Source organism: Branchiostoma lanceolatum, chromosome 13 (assembly GCF_035083965.1).
Source record: "Branchiostoma lanceolatum isolate klBraLanc5 chromosome 13, klBraLanc5.hap2, whole genome shotgun sequence".
NCBI classification, from domain to species: domain Eukaryota; kingdom Metazoa; phylum Chordata; class Leptocardii; order Amphioxiformes; family Branchiostomatidae; genus Branchiostoma; species Branchiostoma lanceolatum.
The window spans coordinates 3,764,060-3,782,911 of NC_089734.1; the positions used below are offsets into that span (position 1 = coordinate 3,764,060).

The following is an 18,852-nucleotide window of genomic DNA, read 5'->3' on the forward strand; positions in this document are numbered from 1 at the left end:
CTGCAGTCGTTCTTTAACGAGCTAAACTGGATCAATATCACTTTAACTTTAACAGCTAATGGCGTCCATGTGGTGCTGTGGTTAGAGCATTGGACTCAGAACCAATAGGTCCCTGGTTCAATACTCATGCCCCGACGTTGTGCCCTTGGGTAAGGCACTTTACACAACCTTCGGACATGGACGCCTACTGAACCTCTTCGGCTGATCTGTCGAAAAGTGTGTCAAAAATCACACCACAGATTCGGTTGCTGATGTGCCAACATCTAGCACATTTGCCACTGAGAACCGTTTGATTTTTTTAGATTTTCTTTTTTTATATAAGGCCAGTGCTTCACACTAATCAAGTCTAATGCTGACATCTCAATATCCATTTTTAATAGGTGCTGAATGCGTCCTCATCGAGCGAACGGAGCCTTCACAGTGCCAGGAGTGCGTCCGAGCTGCGTCGCATGTCGTCTATGGGAGAGCTGAGTCAGCACGACGGCCTGTACGACAGCGTGTTCGGGGAGAGCGCCGCAGGGATGGAGGAGGAAAGCGTGGCCACGCCCATCTGGTGTTTGGGTTGCCACGACAACCTGGTGGTCGCCGGGTGCAGTAATGGGAGAATAGAGGTCAGGGGTCATGCTTGGTTTTGTTTTTCTGATTCTGACATTGTAAATTCTATATCAACAAAGAGAACTGCAAACTACTAGGCTGACATTTACTGTAACTGCAGAAAATGTCCAAAACAAACTTACACGTGCATGTTAAATGTTGTTTATGAAAATGCGTGCTCAACAGTACTAGAAACAGTATCCAAAGCAAGGTCTGTACGTTTAAAAAAATGCTATAACCATGCCAAAGCAACAGCTCTCTGAAAATGCAGTGGATATATTGAGTGAATGAATGCAAAGTTAAGCATTAGGTATATGAAGTGGAGGTGGAATATTCTCCAAGCAGAGGTTTCGGTCGAGTGGGATAGGAGTGTCCGGGATTTTTTACGTCCGAAGGGAGGCAGACGTAAAAAATCCTGGATGCTCCTACCCCACTCGACCGAAACCTCTGCTTGGAGAACAGAGGTGGTACTGTAACATGGTTCACATTTTGACATTGTGATACATCTTCTACTTTTGTCCACAACAAACGATTACTCATTATATTGTAGAAAAATCTCCCAGAAGTTAACTGTATCTTAGGGAATTGACCTTATTCTGATATTTGTGATGTTTTTTACATGAAGGTCTGGGATGGCTTGTCAGGGTCCCTGAAGTGCTACTACCATGAGTTTGCAGAGGGGGTGACTGCTCTTTGTTTTGTCAATAACAGGTAAGATGCATTTTTTTCTATGCATAGCCCCAGTCCTTAGCTTAGCAGCTGGGCTGTCAGTTATTACTTGACAGGACGCTGTCGAACAGCACTGAGGGGGGGCGTTATTGGGTTGGCCGACTACTACATTGTTCCCGACAGGGCTGAATCGCAAGTGTCTGAAGGCTGCCATTTTGGCGCCAAGGTGACCTCAACGGTCAACACGACAATTGCCCCTGGTGTTACCATTGAACTGTATGGCTATGAACCACTTACACCAGGAAGAACCCCTACTCTTTTTCAATAAATGTGGTGGGGTCTTTAACGTGCTCGAGGTGTGGCTCTCCTCAAACACGGGACCTCCATGATTGTATATCTGTCTCCAGTTGATATCAATGTAATCTGTCGTTGTTCAAAACCAACTGTCATCATCAGGTCATGAGCTTTTTTTCAGGCTTAACCTTCTCCCTGCTGCCTAACTCTGTAACCAATAGAGAATTGGGTGCCAAACGGCTACTTCAGAGTGCTAATGGGTTACTGTAAATTCTGACATATTCACTCTGGTTCCATGTTTGCAGTTTTCACAGTAAGCTCTTTGCGAACTTAAAACCACCGCAAACATTCATTGCCAGTGTTTCTGTAGCGCTAGTATATTGTTTGAAACGCGAACTTAAAACCACCGCGAACGCTCCATTTTTCTCCCTACCGCACACCAAATTAAAACAACAAGACTTAAATGCATTAAAAATTTACAGTACTATCATGGCAGAGTCTTGTTTTTAGCATATTAGATATAGGTCGGGGTGGCTAAATTTGCCATTTCTACCAGTCGGGATTGTAATCAGATCTATAGTCTGTAAATGTTTCTGTGCAGTTGGATATCTGCTTAAAAGACAGTCAGAGCTTTTCCACTTCAGAAAAGTAGAAATGATATCAGAGAGAAAACAATCATGACTTTGGAAATATTACCATAAATATAATGCAACGGTCCAAATGAACCCAAATTGTTTGGATGAGGGTTAGAAAATATCACATTAAAATCCTTACAGCGTAATTCTATTGTATATACATTACAGACACTTATTTCGATAAGTGCGGTGGGTTCTTTAACGTGCCCGAGGTGTGGCTCTCCTCAAACACAGGACCTCAATTTAAAATCCTTTCTGAGGGACGTCCCTAACAGAAGCTACATTGTAGGTTGTGTAAAATGCCTCTAGGGCCTGGAGCAACTGCCATTCAGCGCTACCACAGGTGACCTCAATATGACAATTGCTCCATGTGCGGTCATAGGACTGTAGGTTTTGAACCACTCACAAAAGGAAGGGCCCCTACTCTTTTCAATAAGTATTGAGGGTTCTTTAATATGCCCAAGGCATGGCTCTCCTCAAACACAGGACCTCAATTTAAAATCCTATCCGAGGGACGTTCATAACAGAAGCTAGGCAGTTTATTTACACCTGTGTGAAGTGAGGAAAGTCGTGTAAAGTGCCTCTTCCAAGGTTACAGACACGACTGGTACAGGCTGTGCATATTGGAAGAAAATCATTTGATTTTGCTTCTTGAAAAACACCAATTTTGAAAGTTTCATTTGAGTAAAGGGCAGGGAAAAATAGAGGTTTGTTTGTATAACCCGTAGCTTGCAGGATGGAGCTGTTATCGAGCCTCTGTTGGTTTAACTGTCAACACTTCCATCTAAAGAGGGATGGGAAAGATAGTTAATCTCTATCCCTGAGAAAAGCACTACTCAAGCCCCTTAGCTGTAACTGAGGGTGTGTTACAGTGAGTCAGGTACCTTTTAGTTATCAAAATAAAGTTTACAAGGAGAATGACATCGTTTTAGCCACATTCGTTTATTTTCAGTCAAATTTGCAGATTTTTGTCTGTATTAGCTGGAACAACATCAGTGCCAAGCTGCAATTTTTTTCCAATCAAATACTACAATTTTTTCGACAGTGAAAAGAATGCTTGCTTACCTGCTTATGTTGAGCTCTTTCAATCACAAGTCGAGATATACAAATGTAAGAATAAAGAGTAAGAACTATCCTGATAAATACAACTTTCATTCTTCTGTACAAACTTTAGATTTAAGAATATCGATTAAATTCTGTCTTTACCATTTTGCATTAAAGGAATCACAGAAGTTGGATGTTAATTAATTAATTGTACATGCCATAAACCTTTAACCCTGACATATGTATAATACAAATAATATAAAAGAAATTGTTGCATTCTTTTGTGATGTTGTACATTGTTTTGTATTGACTTGTGTTTGTGCAGAATTGTTGCATCTCGACTCAACGGCAGCTTAGACTTCCTGATCATGGAGGCTCGAGGGGTGGTGTCCGCCTCCCCTCCATCTATGGTGCCCTCCGGGCCAGTCAGAGGTATGTTTGTTTCTTTGTTTTGCATAACCAGTAAACTGCTTCTATACATATGCAAGTTTTGTTCAGTAAGTATAATCTGTGTAAGACTGGACTGTAAGGTTTGATCCACTCACACAGCCACACAGGGATGGACTCTACTCTTTTAATAAGTGTAGTAGTTTCTCCTCAAACACTCCTAAACATTGGTGCCTACTAGAGATTCATACATGTACCTAGAACCTTTAGATTCTAAGTCCAGACAACCCTGCCACTTGCCTTGTATTTCTTTTAACATAAAAACTTGCTAGGCTTAGAGTCTAAGCTTGGCTCGAAGAAGGACAAAGTTTCATTCATTCATTCACATGTTCTCCTCAAACACTCCTAAACATTGGGATTCGTATTCGTAAGTCAATAACCCTAACCACAAGTTCAGAAATCTATACTGTCTTTTCTTAGGTCACAGAAGGAACCAATCACACGACGGCTTCATTTTGACAGGCTCTGACACGGTGTGCTGCGTCCGTCTAGCGTACCACGTTCCTCACGCGCACCAACAGCCAATCAACGTGCTGCAGTCTGCAGCCGGCCGTGTGGTGACGGGGAGCCAAGACCACACGCTGAAGGTTCAGATTCAGCCTCATTTCTGTAGCATGTGTATATAATTATCAGGGAAACAGTGCTCTATATAATCTATTAGTATCACAGGAAATACACCTTACATGCAACATTTTAAATCCGGAAAGACACTCTAAACCTGGAAAACTTTACGAAATTCTGTTTGGGAAGACAAGCATAACATTATCTGACACTGATCATGCTACATCATGATGCAGAATGCCTGTAACTAAAGGAAAATATCTTAATTATTTAGTCAATATCTAGGTAACAATTAGATGTAGTTTAGAACAGTTCTAAACTACATCTAATTGTTACCTAGATAGTGACAACCTTTTGTTTCATCATACTTGTACTAGAGATTTGGTCGATCTATAATAGAAAAAATTAAGATTTTCCAGACTAATAGTGTTGCATAGATGTTTATGAAGGTGTCGCCTGTTACTGACTGTTTTCCACTCTTCCCTGCTTATGTACCCTGAAGGTGTACAGACTGGAGGATGCCCTGTGCCTGTATACCCTACACGGCCACACAGACGGAGTCACCGCACTACATCTGGACAAGGTACGTCGTGTACACCAAAGTCTCCAGCTTTCAGCTTCTTATAAAGATCAGATTACCATGATTGACAGATCCCACGGCTTACCTCAGTCAAAATGTAGAAACACACATATTTGACCGGCATACAGCCACTCTCAATGGTGGAACTGCTAATTGCCATGCTATCGAATGACTGAATGAACAAACAAACAAACAAACTAGTGTTTGATGTTGTGTCTTGTGACAAAGACGCCCAACCCATATGGGCTTATAGGACACCAAAATCAGAAGAATATTTGATATTTTGAATAAGACGTTTTACACAAGTTACATAATGATAATAACTCAAAACGAATGAGGCAGAGGTAGTAAACAGCACATAATTGTAATGGCCAGTTGTAGGGTCGTTCCATTAAGATAAGAATTGCAATTTTTTTTTGTGGGACAAAGTTTTAACTCTTTACTATTTGAACTTCCATGGTGTTTGTGTCCCCAGACTCCTCCCCTCGCTGCGGCCAGCGGTTCGCTGGACGGAGACGTGCGTCTGTGGGACATGCTGACCGGTTCGTGTGTCCACCATCTGACCGGCCACGAGGGAGGCATCCTGTCACTGACCTGCACCTCCAGCCACGTCCTGAGCTCCGGCCAGGATGACCGCATCTGTGTGTGGGACCGGTCAAGAGGAGCACTGCTTTACTCTATACAACAGGTACAAAACGTTTCTGTATAGCTGGTATAACCTGTAACACACGGATCTGTGTGTGGAACCGGTCAAGAGGGGCGCTGCTCTACTCTATACAACAGGTACTATACAATGTATTTGTATCTGTTAGTTAAAATACTCCCACACCATAAGGTGTATAGGGTGGTGCCCATCCCCGTTTCATAGCCCTGGGCCACACTGTGGTGCAATCACTGCAGCAGGGGGCTAGTCCACTGGCAGTGGAGTGTTTTTAACTTCCATACTGTTTCAGAAGTATGTACCATTGTTATGAAGTCTTTGGTATGACTCAATGCGCCTCTTGTCCAGAGGTGTCCTACCCAGGGCTTGAACTGGGCCTTCTATCTGGTCCAAGTAATTTGAACTAGATGTGGCTAGTAACAGAAGCGCAGACCACTACACCACAGGGACACCCCTATTTGTATCTGAGTGTATAGCTGGTATAACCACGTAGCACAGCAGCTTCGCAGTCACCCGGCGTGAAAGCAGCTGGTTTCTAGGTAGCGTGTGTAGTCCAGTGGTTAGCGATCTTGCCTCTGGAACTAGAAGCCCCGGGTTCGATCCCGGCTGTGTCACTCACCCGACATGCACGCTACCGTTAAAGATCGCAGTCCTTAGGACGGGACGTTAAGCCGTGGTCCACTGTTCATTGTGCTTGTCGAAAAGAGCTAGGGGAATTTCCCCGGTACACTGAACCTGTAAATACTGTACATAGCGTCTGTCTCCTCTGTCACGACCAGTGGAAGAGTAGCTCATCTGTTCATTGAGTTCATTTGAGCTAAACTGGTTCGAGATTCCTTTCCTTTCCTTTCCTTTGGTTATTAATTATCAGAACAACCTGTCACTCAAATCCTTAGTTTGCACATCTTTACTTAATGAAAAATTACAACAATACAATACACAGTGGAACGCCAGGCAGACAAGCTAATGTTGCGGACCACTCAACATTACAATTACACTGAATACAACAATAAAACACTAATGGGGGGTGTCCATAGTCCGGTAACTGTTCTAAGTGAATGCGCATGTCTTTTATCATCGTACATTTTGCCCTGAACCCACCAAAAACAAGCTTAGATCTTGAAACAGGCATTTAATTGTGATTAAAGCTACACATACATAGTTTTCATTTAAACGGGTGCCTTCCGCACTTTGTTTTATTACGCACAAAAGTCACTGCAGTTTTGGGGTTTGCATTCTAGTGGAACCTTCTAACACAAAAAGGGGGTCCAAACAACGGTAAGGTGACAAGCAGGTCATTACCGTGGATGTTTAAGCATCCCATGTAAATAGAATTACACTAAAGCCTTGCAATATCATTTTTTATTGCAAATATGTGCCATATTTTGTATTACAATAATTGTTCAAATACGGTGAGATAGAAATTTCCCTTGTCACGGTGAGATCAACCTGCCGCCGAAAACAAAAATGGTGGGACATTGTTTACGTTGCCTGCGATCGTATGCCTTTACGCTTTTGGTTTCATTGATGGTCTTTTCAACCTTGTCATTGATAGCAGCAATATCTATGGGATTTTTTCAGTCGGTAGGGTTCAATTTTCTGGAATGGTTGGCGCTCTACCGGCGGGTTGACTAATTTGATTGTGTTAGGCACGTCTTTTGGCTGCCGTCATACGTCATTGGTAAAGATGGCGGAGCGACAGGATGAACACTGCGGCGTCATTTTATCTCCGATTATCCAACTTTAAAGGCATGGTATATAGGTTGGTTTTAAGAGGAAGTCTAATGAATGTCCTTCCTATATGTGGTGGTATCTTTTTACATGTTGTCTTCTACGATGAATAATTAAAGAGTTTCGAAGGGCATGTTCTCGATGCGTTCGCTCGTCAACCCGCACGGAAGGCGTCAAACTTGTGCAATTTTTGAAATCTTTATCTGTTGGGGCTTACCAACTTCAACACATACTCCAACTTCGTGGTGATTTACATGAAGGTTTAGTCCATAACTAGGTGTACTTATCATATGCAGCTACCCATGCATATCTCCGCAACAATGATTTTTAAAACCTTACCGGACTATGGACCTTACCGGACTATGGACACCCCCCGTTAAGGCAATTCATAGTATGATACAATATGCACATCTGACTACAAGCGTTGTTTAAAGCTGTCTAATGAGGATGCTCCTACAGTACTTGGTAGCAACGAGTTCCACTCGATACTAGTAGTTCTAGGAATCCAAAATTTGTATCTTTGAACAAATCTATCTGCTGTCCGTTGCACCCCCTCCCATTTTTGAGCCCTGTTAAGGTTGAGGTCCTTCCCACATCATTTGGTGTATAGAGGCGGTGCCAAACATTTCGTGTTCAAGGCCATTTTTCGGGGGGGGGCCTGCAAAACACTCATATCTTGTTCTTGGGTTTTCGAGCATCATCATCATCATTGCATGTTAGTGCTTCTCACTAGGGCAGACCGTCAATGTCTTCCACAGTTTTCTAATATTTGTTTTTGAGCCCAGATTTATTTCTTTATCAATTTTTATTAATCTTTAGAGTAGTCCCTTCAGTTAACAAAGTAACTGATTTTCAACGGAGACCCAACATGACAAATCATAACAAATCAGGATACAAAAGGAAACTTAACATAACTTGAAACAGGAATAATCAAACATAGGAGTAATAATATAGATAGGAGACTCAGTGATAATAGAATAGAAGACGAATGTCATTTTGTGGTAGAAGCTTGTAGAAAACCTATTTCCCTACTTTACACATTTAAGTATTGTACAAAAATTCATATTCCTAATGCGACTAGACAAACCTCCCATTGAAAATCACGTCTGTTCTTTTATATCTACTATAACCGAAAAGCGAGGAGAAGTAGAATTTATCTAAATGATAGTCATATTCTTTTGTATCCGTTGACTGCACTTGTTTTTTTGTTTTTTTGTGACCTGTACTTACTTAGCCAAGTGTGGCAGAAATGTGCAATAAAGGTCTTTATTCATTCAATATAGCTGGAGTGATTATCTAACAAATGTATTTCCTTGTTTTCTGTAGGATGTTGGCTGTAGCAGCACTATAGGCATCCTCAACAGCAGTCTGCTAGTCAGTGGAGGGCAGGTGAGGCTTTAACTTTAGAACACTTCAGCAGGGCTCGAAAAACTGGGTGCATGTGCACCTGTGTGCACCCAAAATTGGAGCTGTGCACCTAATTTTGGACTGTGGGTGCACTGGTGCACCTAGATGTTTTTGTACTCTATAGGGTAACAGTGATCTTGTACACTAGCATACAGAATATTCTTGAAATGTAAGCATCTGAAAAGGCATTAAAACCTTTTGTTGAACTTTATTTGATGCATTGCTTGGTTGAAATTTGAAATCTGGATAGAATTACAGATTGAAGTTTTTAAGAGAGGCAGTAGCGTCAAACTTATGTTTTGCTGACAATGGCAGACATTCAACTTTATTTTATGTGGTGCACCCAAAATTTCTGTACCAGTGCACCTATTCCCCAAAATGAATTTCGAGCCCTGCTTCAGTCTGTTAACCAGTTTTACATTGTTGGGGCTCGGGTGGGTAGTACGTTCAAAGAGGCATAGTTTCAGTGGGTGTGCACATGTAGTTTTAACTACCTGCTAGAGGCACAAGCAAAGGGTTGGCCTAATCTCCCAGGATAGATATCAGTTTTTGTTACCAAAGGGTTAATCTAGTGCGTCATTGCTACCATTTTTCTGTTTTCTTAACTAAAATGGTCCCAGGCTCCACTTGAGATGCCCTAGTTTGTGGCAGATACACATGTTTTCCTGATGATAATTCATAATTCATCGGTCTTCTTGGATTCTAAAGGATACTCTAAAAAATTGTAACATCGAATTAACTTGCAGTCTAGTCATTATCATGATACTAATTTCAACTTGTTGGTGAATGCACACTGATTCACAAGTTAATTGGAAATCTTAGAATGATAATCTTTCAGTCACTGTGGTGCCTGCAATGACCAAAGGACTAAACATTATTGAATGTGGAAGAACCAAACTTTTGAAGGGCAGGGACTGCAGCCCAAGTCACTGCTTGACAGCTATAGAATTCCCAGACCAGAACATTTGCAATCTTCAACAGTACATGTATGTAGCTCACGGTATAAATAAACTCAGCACAAAAAGTTTGGAAACTTAACTTTGGTTGATCATATCCCCGTTGTTTCTTGATCAATTGCAAATAATTTATGTACCATTGAAAAGCTTGTGTGATTTTCTTTCCCCTGATACAAAACTTATAATGATTGTTAATTAATGGAACGAGCACCAGACCTGCTTATGTGAGTGGGTCACATTAAAAAAGTGCCCAGATTACCCTACTAAAGTCAATCGCTCAATTCAGTATTTCTTTCTTCTGCTGGTACGTGGCTTGTGCACGAGGTAAATATGAAACTTGAATCAACAAAACACATTAATGTGAAAGCCAAGGTTAGTCTTCATCCAAACCAACCAAGAAAATGCGTAAAGGAGCCTAAGTTATGATGAAGGTGGCTTAATACTGAGTACACACGCCATGCGCTGTCACCACAGCCCGGCACATCCTCCTCATAATTGTCACCAGTTTTGTTACGCGGTCCCTGAATATTCTTCCACAAGGAGTCGTCGCAGGTCGACCAGTGTTCAGGGGTGCCAAAGAATACATACAAATTTTACGGAATACATACGAATTTTACGGAATACATACAAATTTTACGGAATACATACGAATTTTACGGAATACATACGAATTTTACGGAATACATACGATCCATTACTAGAAACATACGATCCGTACGGAATACATACGATCCATTACGCAGAAACATACGATCCGTACGGAATACATACGATCCATTACGCAGAATACATACGATCCGTACTAATTTGGAGAAATGTCCTGATCACGTGACATCGGCGGCAAATTCAATATGGCGGACTCAGGATAACCAGTTCTTCGTACGATATCTTAGCTTATATGAGCTTAATAATGGCGTATCCCATCCGGATAAACTCTAAAAATCCCAAGCTGCACTAAATTAAGACTGATGTAGGCTTAGACCAACTAGGAGGACCAGACAAAGCTCGATTCGGTGCTAGCGCGATGGCCAGCAAATTAGTACGGATCGTATGTATTCCGCGTAATGGATCGTTTGTATTCCGTACGGATCGTATGTTTCTAGTAATGGATCGTATGCATTCCGTAAAATTCGTATGTATTCCGTAGAATTCGTATGTATTCCGTAAAATTCGTATGATTGTATTCTTTGGCACCCCTGGTGTTGTTCTGTTGATCATTCTTGCATGTACAGCTCGCCCAAGCTGATCAGTGATCACAGAGTCTGAGACTGTGTTCAATTGTGTTGAGATCTGGGCTGCAGGAGGGCCATTCTATCCTCTGTATTCCTGGCCATACTGGAGGTGTTCTGAAATGACTCTCATTCTGTATGGACGTGCACTATCATCTTGCAGAATGGCACCCAGTCTCATATTGCAGAGGTAAGGATCTAGGAAATGTGACTGGATGGAGAAAGGTGTCTCTATGTCTTGACACATCAAGGTTGCTTAGGATGATTAGCCTGTTTTTTCCTCTGGCAGTTAACGTTGTACTGCCCCATGACACTGACTCTGGATCCAAGAAACAAACAAATTAACGGTCAGTCTATCTGTGCAACAGTCAGCATAGGGTTCTCCTCGCTGCCCCCACACTTTCATTTACCCATCAAAAGTCAAAATAAACCTTCTCTTATCTGTAGCTGTGAACATAACATTCCTCCAAACACGGTTCCATTTCCGATCTGGACGACACCATCACAAATGGGTTGGGGGCTGTGCTGAGTGTTTGACACTAGCATGGAAATTTGGGCACTTTTTTTCTACAACCCACTCGCGTAAGCAGGCCTGGCGCTCGCTTCATGAGATGGCAATCATAATGAGTTGGGTATCATAGGAAAGGAAATTACTCAAGCTTTTCAACAATATATAATGCATTGAAATTGATCAAGAAACAACGGAGACACGATCGAAAACTCTTCTCTTAGTTCTACAAAAAAATGTTGAAAAAACCCAAGAAAAATGCTTCAACATGTCCACGACTTTACTAACTAAAGTGTTGCCTGTGTTTGCACTCTCCCCAATATTACTGTTTGGTCTATGCCAAATCACAGAAAAAGAATCATCCTACAATTTACATTACCCCAGGCCTGCCTGTCCACAAGTGTAGGGAAAGACAATACTGACAGATGTCTCAACCGTGGGAAGTTGCATGGCAGCAATTATGGTAACACAACGTCCTAAATGATAATCGGGCCACCACAGGACTCGCAGCATTTTTTGGTTTCAACTAAACATCATATCAACGTGACCATAAAAAAAGGCAGGAAAGAAACATTCGGCACAATCGAAAACCCATTCCATGGTAGCAAATTTGAGCAAAAAGGTTTCAAAAGGTTTTGAGGACATACGGTGAAAACAAACAATGAGTCATGACCCAGATGCATACTGATAATTCTCCCTCTAACTCACCGACTGAGTTTCCCAAAGAAACCAGGCACGAGTAGAAACTAATTTCTTATGTCTTGCCAGAACCTCTAAAGAAAACCTTTCTTGATATTCAATCACGGGTGCCCACGGTCGGTCTTTACGTAAAAAAAACAAATACTTCTAAATTGCTTTCACAACTTTTTATGTTACCCTTTCAACACTGAGAGTTACATGTATGCTGCAGGTTAAGGAAACCTTTTCTGTCACATATTACTGTCAGTTGGGTTTACTTATCGGTACTGCAGTTAATTCATGTGTGTTAACTACTAAAGTTGTTTTTCATGCCATGCATGTCCTTAGTATTGTTTGTTTCTTAGTAAAAAACAATAAAGATTCTGAAGAATTTTGAAAGACCTTTTCCATCATATTCGTACAATAATTCATGTAACTATCCAAAACTGTGCCAACAATGTCCTCAATATGCTTTTTCAAACTTATCATACAATGAAGTTCATTGTGACCAGGCAAAAACAGTTTGTAATCATGATATCATTGTTCCAACTGTATTAACTGCTTGTATTGTTTTCTTTCGTAATCTTGATACTTAAAGGAGTCCTAAACTCTAGAAGGGGGTGTTATTTTCCACTAGAAAAATTTATGTATCAATGAATACATAACCAGCTGACTTTTTACAGAATTCCGCTTGTGGTGAATTACACAAGGTGTGTTTTGTAAAATAATAATTATGTAACTCACTAAACCCGTGCAGACCCTACCCATGTATTCCCTATACGTACATTCACTTCGGATCCTTCTTCATTCATATTTTTGGCATGAATGAGGGGGGTTAAGCACAATAAGAAGGCCAGTTGTTAATAAGAATTAAGATATACTGTACATGTAAAGGAACACATAACAAGACAATTTTTTCTTAAGCCCCCTGACATTCTTTGTGTAACTTAACTTTTGTCAGGCCTTGTCAGGTACATTGTATTCAGGCATAGGCTGAGGTTGTTTGATTTAATTAATTAGAAAATAGAGGATCACCTGGGGAATTAAGTAGAATACTCAAACCTTTTTGATGCGTACAGGACTAGTGGGTACTTTATCGTATACTGTAATATTAGTATTCATTTTTACTTCCTAAAATTATTATCTATTGGAAAATAACTCCCCCCTCTGGAGTTTAGGACTCCTTTAAGTTGATAGTATAAAGAAAAAGAAGAGAGATGATCTCCTAATCATCATAGCTTGTCGTTTATCTCTATCCAGTTCAGTGCAACTTCATTTGCTTCCCGCAGGTCTGAGTCTGTGCAGGTAGATGAGAGTCTGCAGCTGTTTATCAGGTGTTGCAGGGTTTGGGGGTCCTCACCGCAGCCGCAGGCTGCACTGTTGGCCTCCCCCCACCGTAGCAGGTTGTCACCTGTCCTGGCCACCTTTGTCCTTGCCTGGTTCAGGGCAACCCAGTTCCTTCTGGGCAAGTCGGCCCCCGGGGGCAGGGACTCACTGGGGGGTGGGAGTGCCCTGTTGTTGTTCGGGTCACTCCTCTTCCACATCTCGATCCTGAGGGTCTCTGGTGTCTTAATGCATCATGATAAGTCCTAATTGTTTCTTTTCCCTACAGGGTTGTCTGTATCTGTGGAATATTCTTCGCGGAGAGCACCTCAGAACGGTTCTTCTCGGAGACAACGACCAATCGCAGTTCGTACGCCAAGTCCAGGTCATCTACGGGTCATCCGTCATCTGTAACTATGGCAACCAACTCCGAGTCGTGCACTTTCCTTCCGTACTGGAAAAGGCTGAATGAGCGGGAAGGATTCGTTTGCGAAGGTTTCGGACTTCTTGTCTTTAAGTTGACAAACATGCTTGGAGGAACAACATAACATACATGTATACCACTTCCGCAATCAGTAAAATGTCAAGTTGTCTACTCTCTTGATTCTCTCAGGCACCCTTTGACCACTACATTAAAGAAAAACATCGGTGTCATCTAGGCCTTCCCCAAAATATTTTGAGCACCTGCATATTTGAAGTGTTCATACCTTGGTGATTAAGAGATGCTACATTTAGATTCTCTTTAGATTCACATATTTTTATGTATGACCGTCTCAGGGTACGTGGCAGAATTTTATAGGAGTTGACTTTAATTTACACCTACATGTATTTCATATCATGCAATCCTTGTAGGGAAGTTATGTGAGTCGAAAGAATTTGAAAAACATTCCTGCTTTGACTTTGCACCATTTTTAAGACTGTTAATCTGAATTTGAATATGTCAGTGTCATTTTGTGTCAAAGTTGATGGTTGACTGGTTGTGTGCCAATATCAATCTTGGACAGGCAGAAGTTGGGATGCAACATTATATCATCTCTCTAGTTCCCAGTTTTTGTTACAAAGGGCCTTCCTTAAAGGGGAGGCAAAAAAAAATATATGATTTCGCCTTGAAGTCCAATATCTCCTTGGAGATTGGCCTCATATCCAACTCTCATATCAAACGATATGATGTCCAATTTTCTGTGCACAACCATATGTACTGTATGTTGAAATTTTTGTGGTGGTTTAAATTAATGTACATGGTTTTCGCAGTAACCTCTTCTCCGCGAACTTAAACCCACCGCAAAAATACTTGTTCTGTCTTCTGCCCACCTTGTATGTACCACCTGGTTTCAACCGCAAACTTGTACTCCTTGTACTCCCTACTGTGAAATTAAATCCCCACTAATTTAATGGCATTTACAGTATTCACTGGGGTGTCCCGGGTGTTACTAGCCACATCTGGTTCAAATTACTTGGACCAGAAGGCCCGGGTTGAAGCCCCGGGTAGGACACCTCTGGACAAGAGGCGCATTGAGTCATACCAAAGACTTTATAAAAATGGTACATACAGTCAAACCTGCCTAGGCGACCACCTTTTCAACGCGACCACCTGGCCATGGCGACCGCTTCTTCTCGGTCCCGAAAATTTTCCTCATAGGCACAAGCATTAAGCGGCCTGCCCAAGGCGACCACCCGTCCAACGCGACCGCCACGAATAGGGACTGCACAGAGCACAATCCCTGCCCATGGTGACCGTTTTCCAGCGTATGGTAACATCGGATTTTGCTGTCGGATTTCGCGGAAATGTTTTTAAGACTCTGACGGACAAAAATATATGAATAGCATCAATTCCTCCATGAAGTGTTTTCATAAAACGTTCCCACTATAAACATTACAAAATACAAATGTTTGTGAATACTTAAATATCGATGTTGTTGCGCCCATCGTAATCTTTTAGTTTACCCAAGGAGGTCCTTGGTTTACCGCAAGCTCGGTTCGGTTTGAACTCAATTTTCAAAACGATCACATAGTGCATGGCGTCAAAAAGTCAGATTTCACAGAAATTACTATCCATTTCTTGTATTTTCAACAAAAATGTGTCTCTGTCTTACTAAATTCTGCCGGAAAACGACTTCGCGGAGGGCAAAACGTCGGTCGAGAAATGTTGTTCCTTGGTTTGCGACGCCATCTTGGTTTCAGCGCGGCATAACGCTGACCTTTCTAAAACATGACGCTTCTGTGTAGGAACATTTAGAATACTCTCGTTATTTATGAATATTCTTATTCTCTTTTTATTTCCATGACTCTCACAAACCTTTATTGAGCGTTGCTTGCTTGTAATCGCCGACGCTGTGCGTTCAGCTGGACTGTTACCTTTCGATGCGGTCGCAAGCTCGGCGGCGGTATCACAACTTTCCGTTTTCCGTGCATCTTCAGTTGTCAGATCGAAAATTTTTTGCTGCTTTAATCCAGCGGTCGGCGCCCAAAAGAAGGCTTGGGTCAGCAGGTGTTTTCTAGGGATTTTTCTTAGGCCTTAAAACCTTGATTTTATGTGGCTGTGTGTACTCTTAACGTAACGTGTGAATACGGGAGGGCGCTGCGAGATCATAGAGGCAGACATTGTTTTTTAGTCAAAATTATGACGAAAATTTGTGCACGATGTACCAGTATACAAATATTACAACGATAACAGAAAATGTAATTTCTGTAGGATCTTTCTGTCTAATAGTATGAGAATTGAACCTGGTGGGGGTCATGCTGTCTAAAATCACATAATTTCCCATCCATCTACGTAGTACACTGGATTTGAACACCTCGACCTGGAAACATGTTATGAGTGGAATCCTCTTCATGGCGACCACCTGTCCATCGCGACCGTATTTGCTCGGTCCCCCGGGTGGTCGCCTTGGGCAGGTTTGACTGTAATTCTGAAACAGTATGGAAGTTAAACACACTCCACTGCCAGTGGACTAGCCCCCTGCTGTAGTGATTGCACCACAGTGTGGCCCAGGGCTATGAAACGGAGATGGGCACCGCCCTATACACCTCATGGTGTGGGAGGATTTTAACAGTATTCACTACAAATTCATTGTGCATCCATTGTGTCTTGTGCGGTGCAATTCAGTAAAAGGCATTTATTTTACAATATTCACTTATTCGTTGTGCATTTTTTGAGGTGCAATTCAGACAAGTGTATTGAATTGAATATGTCGCATACATGATTAAGAGGATCTAATTATAAGGCTTACTGTCAGTGAATATTTACTATACAGCATGCTACTAGAAAAGCATGTACTATGTATGGTTAGAGATTTTGATTGGGCAGAATTGGCAATTCTACTAGTAGAGATCCCAGTTGTAGGCTCTGTTGACAGAGACTCCAATCAGGGAGGATGCTAGGAATGTGTTAGGATGGTCTCTCAGCTATAAATGCTAAATTTTATGTCAATCTAAGTGCCATGAATAACAGTTAAAAAGTTCTGTCTGTCTTTTAACTAATTTAAGGGAATATTTTCAAATTTACAGACTCTGATCTGGATCTCTACTGGCAGAATCGGCAGTTCTGCCAGATCGCAATCTCTTCCCTGACACATGCATTATTTTTTGGCAGATGCTGCTCTCACTGACAAAGAAAATAAAAAGGTTTAGCCACTATATGTTATGACATCAGATTATAACCATATCAAAGGTGTTACAATGTTGAAAATGCGTAAATGTTGCATAAAACTGTTCTTCTGAAAATTTCTATTATCAACGAATGACCTTCTATTATCAATGAACAAAGTTTAAAATCATCTGTTGCAAATTGAGAAATGCTACTTTTGGGAGGAATACTTTACCGACATGACCTATTTAAATTTCATGTATTCCTATTCGGGGTCTAGATTGAAGTGTTTTGATGAGATATTTTGCACAGAAGAGACTGTTCCTGGCGCATTATAGTATGGATCAATTACGGTACTAAAAATCTCACTTGGACATTTTACAATTAAAAGAACGTTTCCACCTGTTTTACTTGTTCTCCTCAAAACATTAGCTCACCTTTGTTGTTTCTGTATGTTTGTAATGGTGAGAGGCCTTGTTAAAAAGAAGCAGAGCCCTGTATCATTCCTAAATATAAGAATAATCTTGCTTGAAAATAATTTTGGTTAAAATACTTCACCCTTCAATAGGCACTAACCGAGGCCAATGTTGATGCTTAAATTTGTAGACCAAAATTCAAGGGATTATATCAAACTTATTTTCATACTTTCAGTATTTTCAGGCAATGCTGAGAGACATGTGTTTATTTTCTACATTGAACTTTGTAAGTACTAACTAAAGACAATCATGTTTTTGTTCCTTAAATTATTTTTGCACTTTTTTAATGACAAATTATGTCTTTTTGATATGTTTTTGTAAAATTGTTACCAACTTGAAGAAAGGGTTATAAGAGTGTACAGAATATTTGTATTAAATTAATTCTAGTTTAAGGCATGTTAATTGAGGCTACATGTTAATTAAGGAATGAACTTTTTGTGATAATGGCACAATCTAAATTCTAATAAATATTCTTAAAGTTTGTACAGAAGAATGAAAGTTACATGTATCAGGATAGTTCCTACTGTTTATTCTGATCGCTGTCAAAAAATTGTAGTTTTTGATTGGAAAAAGTTGCAGTTGGTTGTTCCAGCTAAATCAAAAAAATTGGTATTACTGAAAATAAACGAAGGTGGGTAAAACAATGTCATTCTCGTTGTAAACTTTATTTTGATAACTAAAAGGTACCTGACTCACTGTAACACACCCTCAGTTACAGCTAAGGGGATTCAGCAGTGCTTTTCTCAGGGATAGAGATTAACTATCTTTCCCATCCCTTTTTAGATGGAAGTGTTGACAGTTAAACCAACAGATCTGAGGCTTGATAACAGCTCCGTCCTGTTCAACACTGCAAGCTACGGGTTATACAAACAAACCTCTATTATTCCCTGCCCTTTACTTATGACACTTTCAAGATTGGTGTTTTTCAAGAAACAAAATCAAATGATTTTTTCCAATATGCACAGCCTACACGTGTCTGTAATAGTCGTGTCTGTAACCTTGGAAGAGGCACTTTACACGACTTTCCTCACTTCACACAATCAGGTGTAAATAAACTGCCTAGCTTCTGTTATGGAGGTCCCTCGGATAGGATTTTAAATTGAGGTCCTGTGTTTGAGGAGAGCCACACCTTGAGCACGTTAAAGAACCCACCGCACTTATCAAAAAGAGTAGGGACCCTTCCTGGTGTGAGTGGTTATTATAATAAAAAATTACAGTCCTATGACCGCATATGGAGCAATTGTCATATTGAGGTCACCTGTGTTAGCCCTGAATGGCAGTCGCTTTAGGCCTTTGCGATCTAGCCCCGCCAATTATAAGCTCCTCGCAATTCAGCCCCTGGCTGCGAAGAGAGAGTAGTCGGCCACCTAATGATTTTTAAAAAACGACAGAGACTTCCATTCGGAAGGTCAGGAGTTTAAACCCCGGTCGGGTCATACCAACGACAATTAAAAAATCGTGTGTAACTACATG

General features: G+C 41.0%; 1 protein-coding gene across 2 annotated transcripts in view; it reads left to right on the forward strand.

The window, feature by feature from the left end:
* LOC136446929 (sterol regulatory element-binding protein cleavage-activating protein-like) overlaps positions 1–18,023 on the forward strand; it is a 32,670-nt gene extending 14,647 nt beyond the window's left edge. For both annotated transcript variants that reach the window (XM_066445590.1, XM_066445589.1), the window contains exons 18-25: positions 381–611; positions 1,220–1,305; positions 3,562–3,668; positions 4,104–4,270; positions 4,747–4,827; positions 5,300–5,512; positions 8,543–8,605; positions 13,607–18,023. In XM_066445590.1, the coding sequence (XP_066301687.1) occupies positions 381–611; positions 1,220–1,305; positions 3,562–3,668; positions 4,104–4,270; positions 4,747–4,827; positions 5,300–5,512; positions 8,543–8,605; positions 13,607–13,789 (1,131 nt within the window). In that variant the 3' untranslated portion in view covers positions 13,790–18,023. The remainder of the gene's footprint in view (positions 1–380; positions 612–1,219; positions 1,306–3,561; positions 3,669–4,103; positions 4,271–4,746; positions 4,828–5,299; positions 5,513–8,542; positions 8,606–13,606) is intronic.
* Positions 18,024–18,852: the final 829 nt, after the last annotated feature.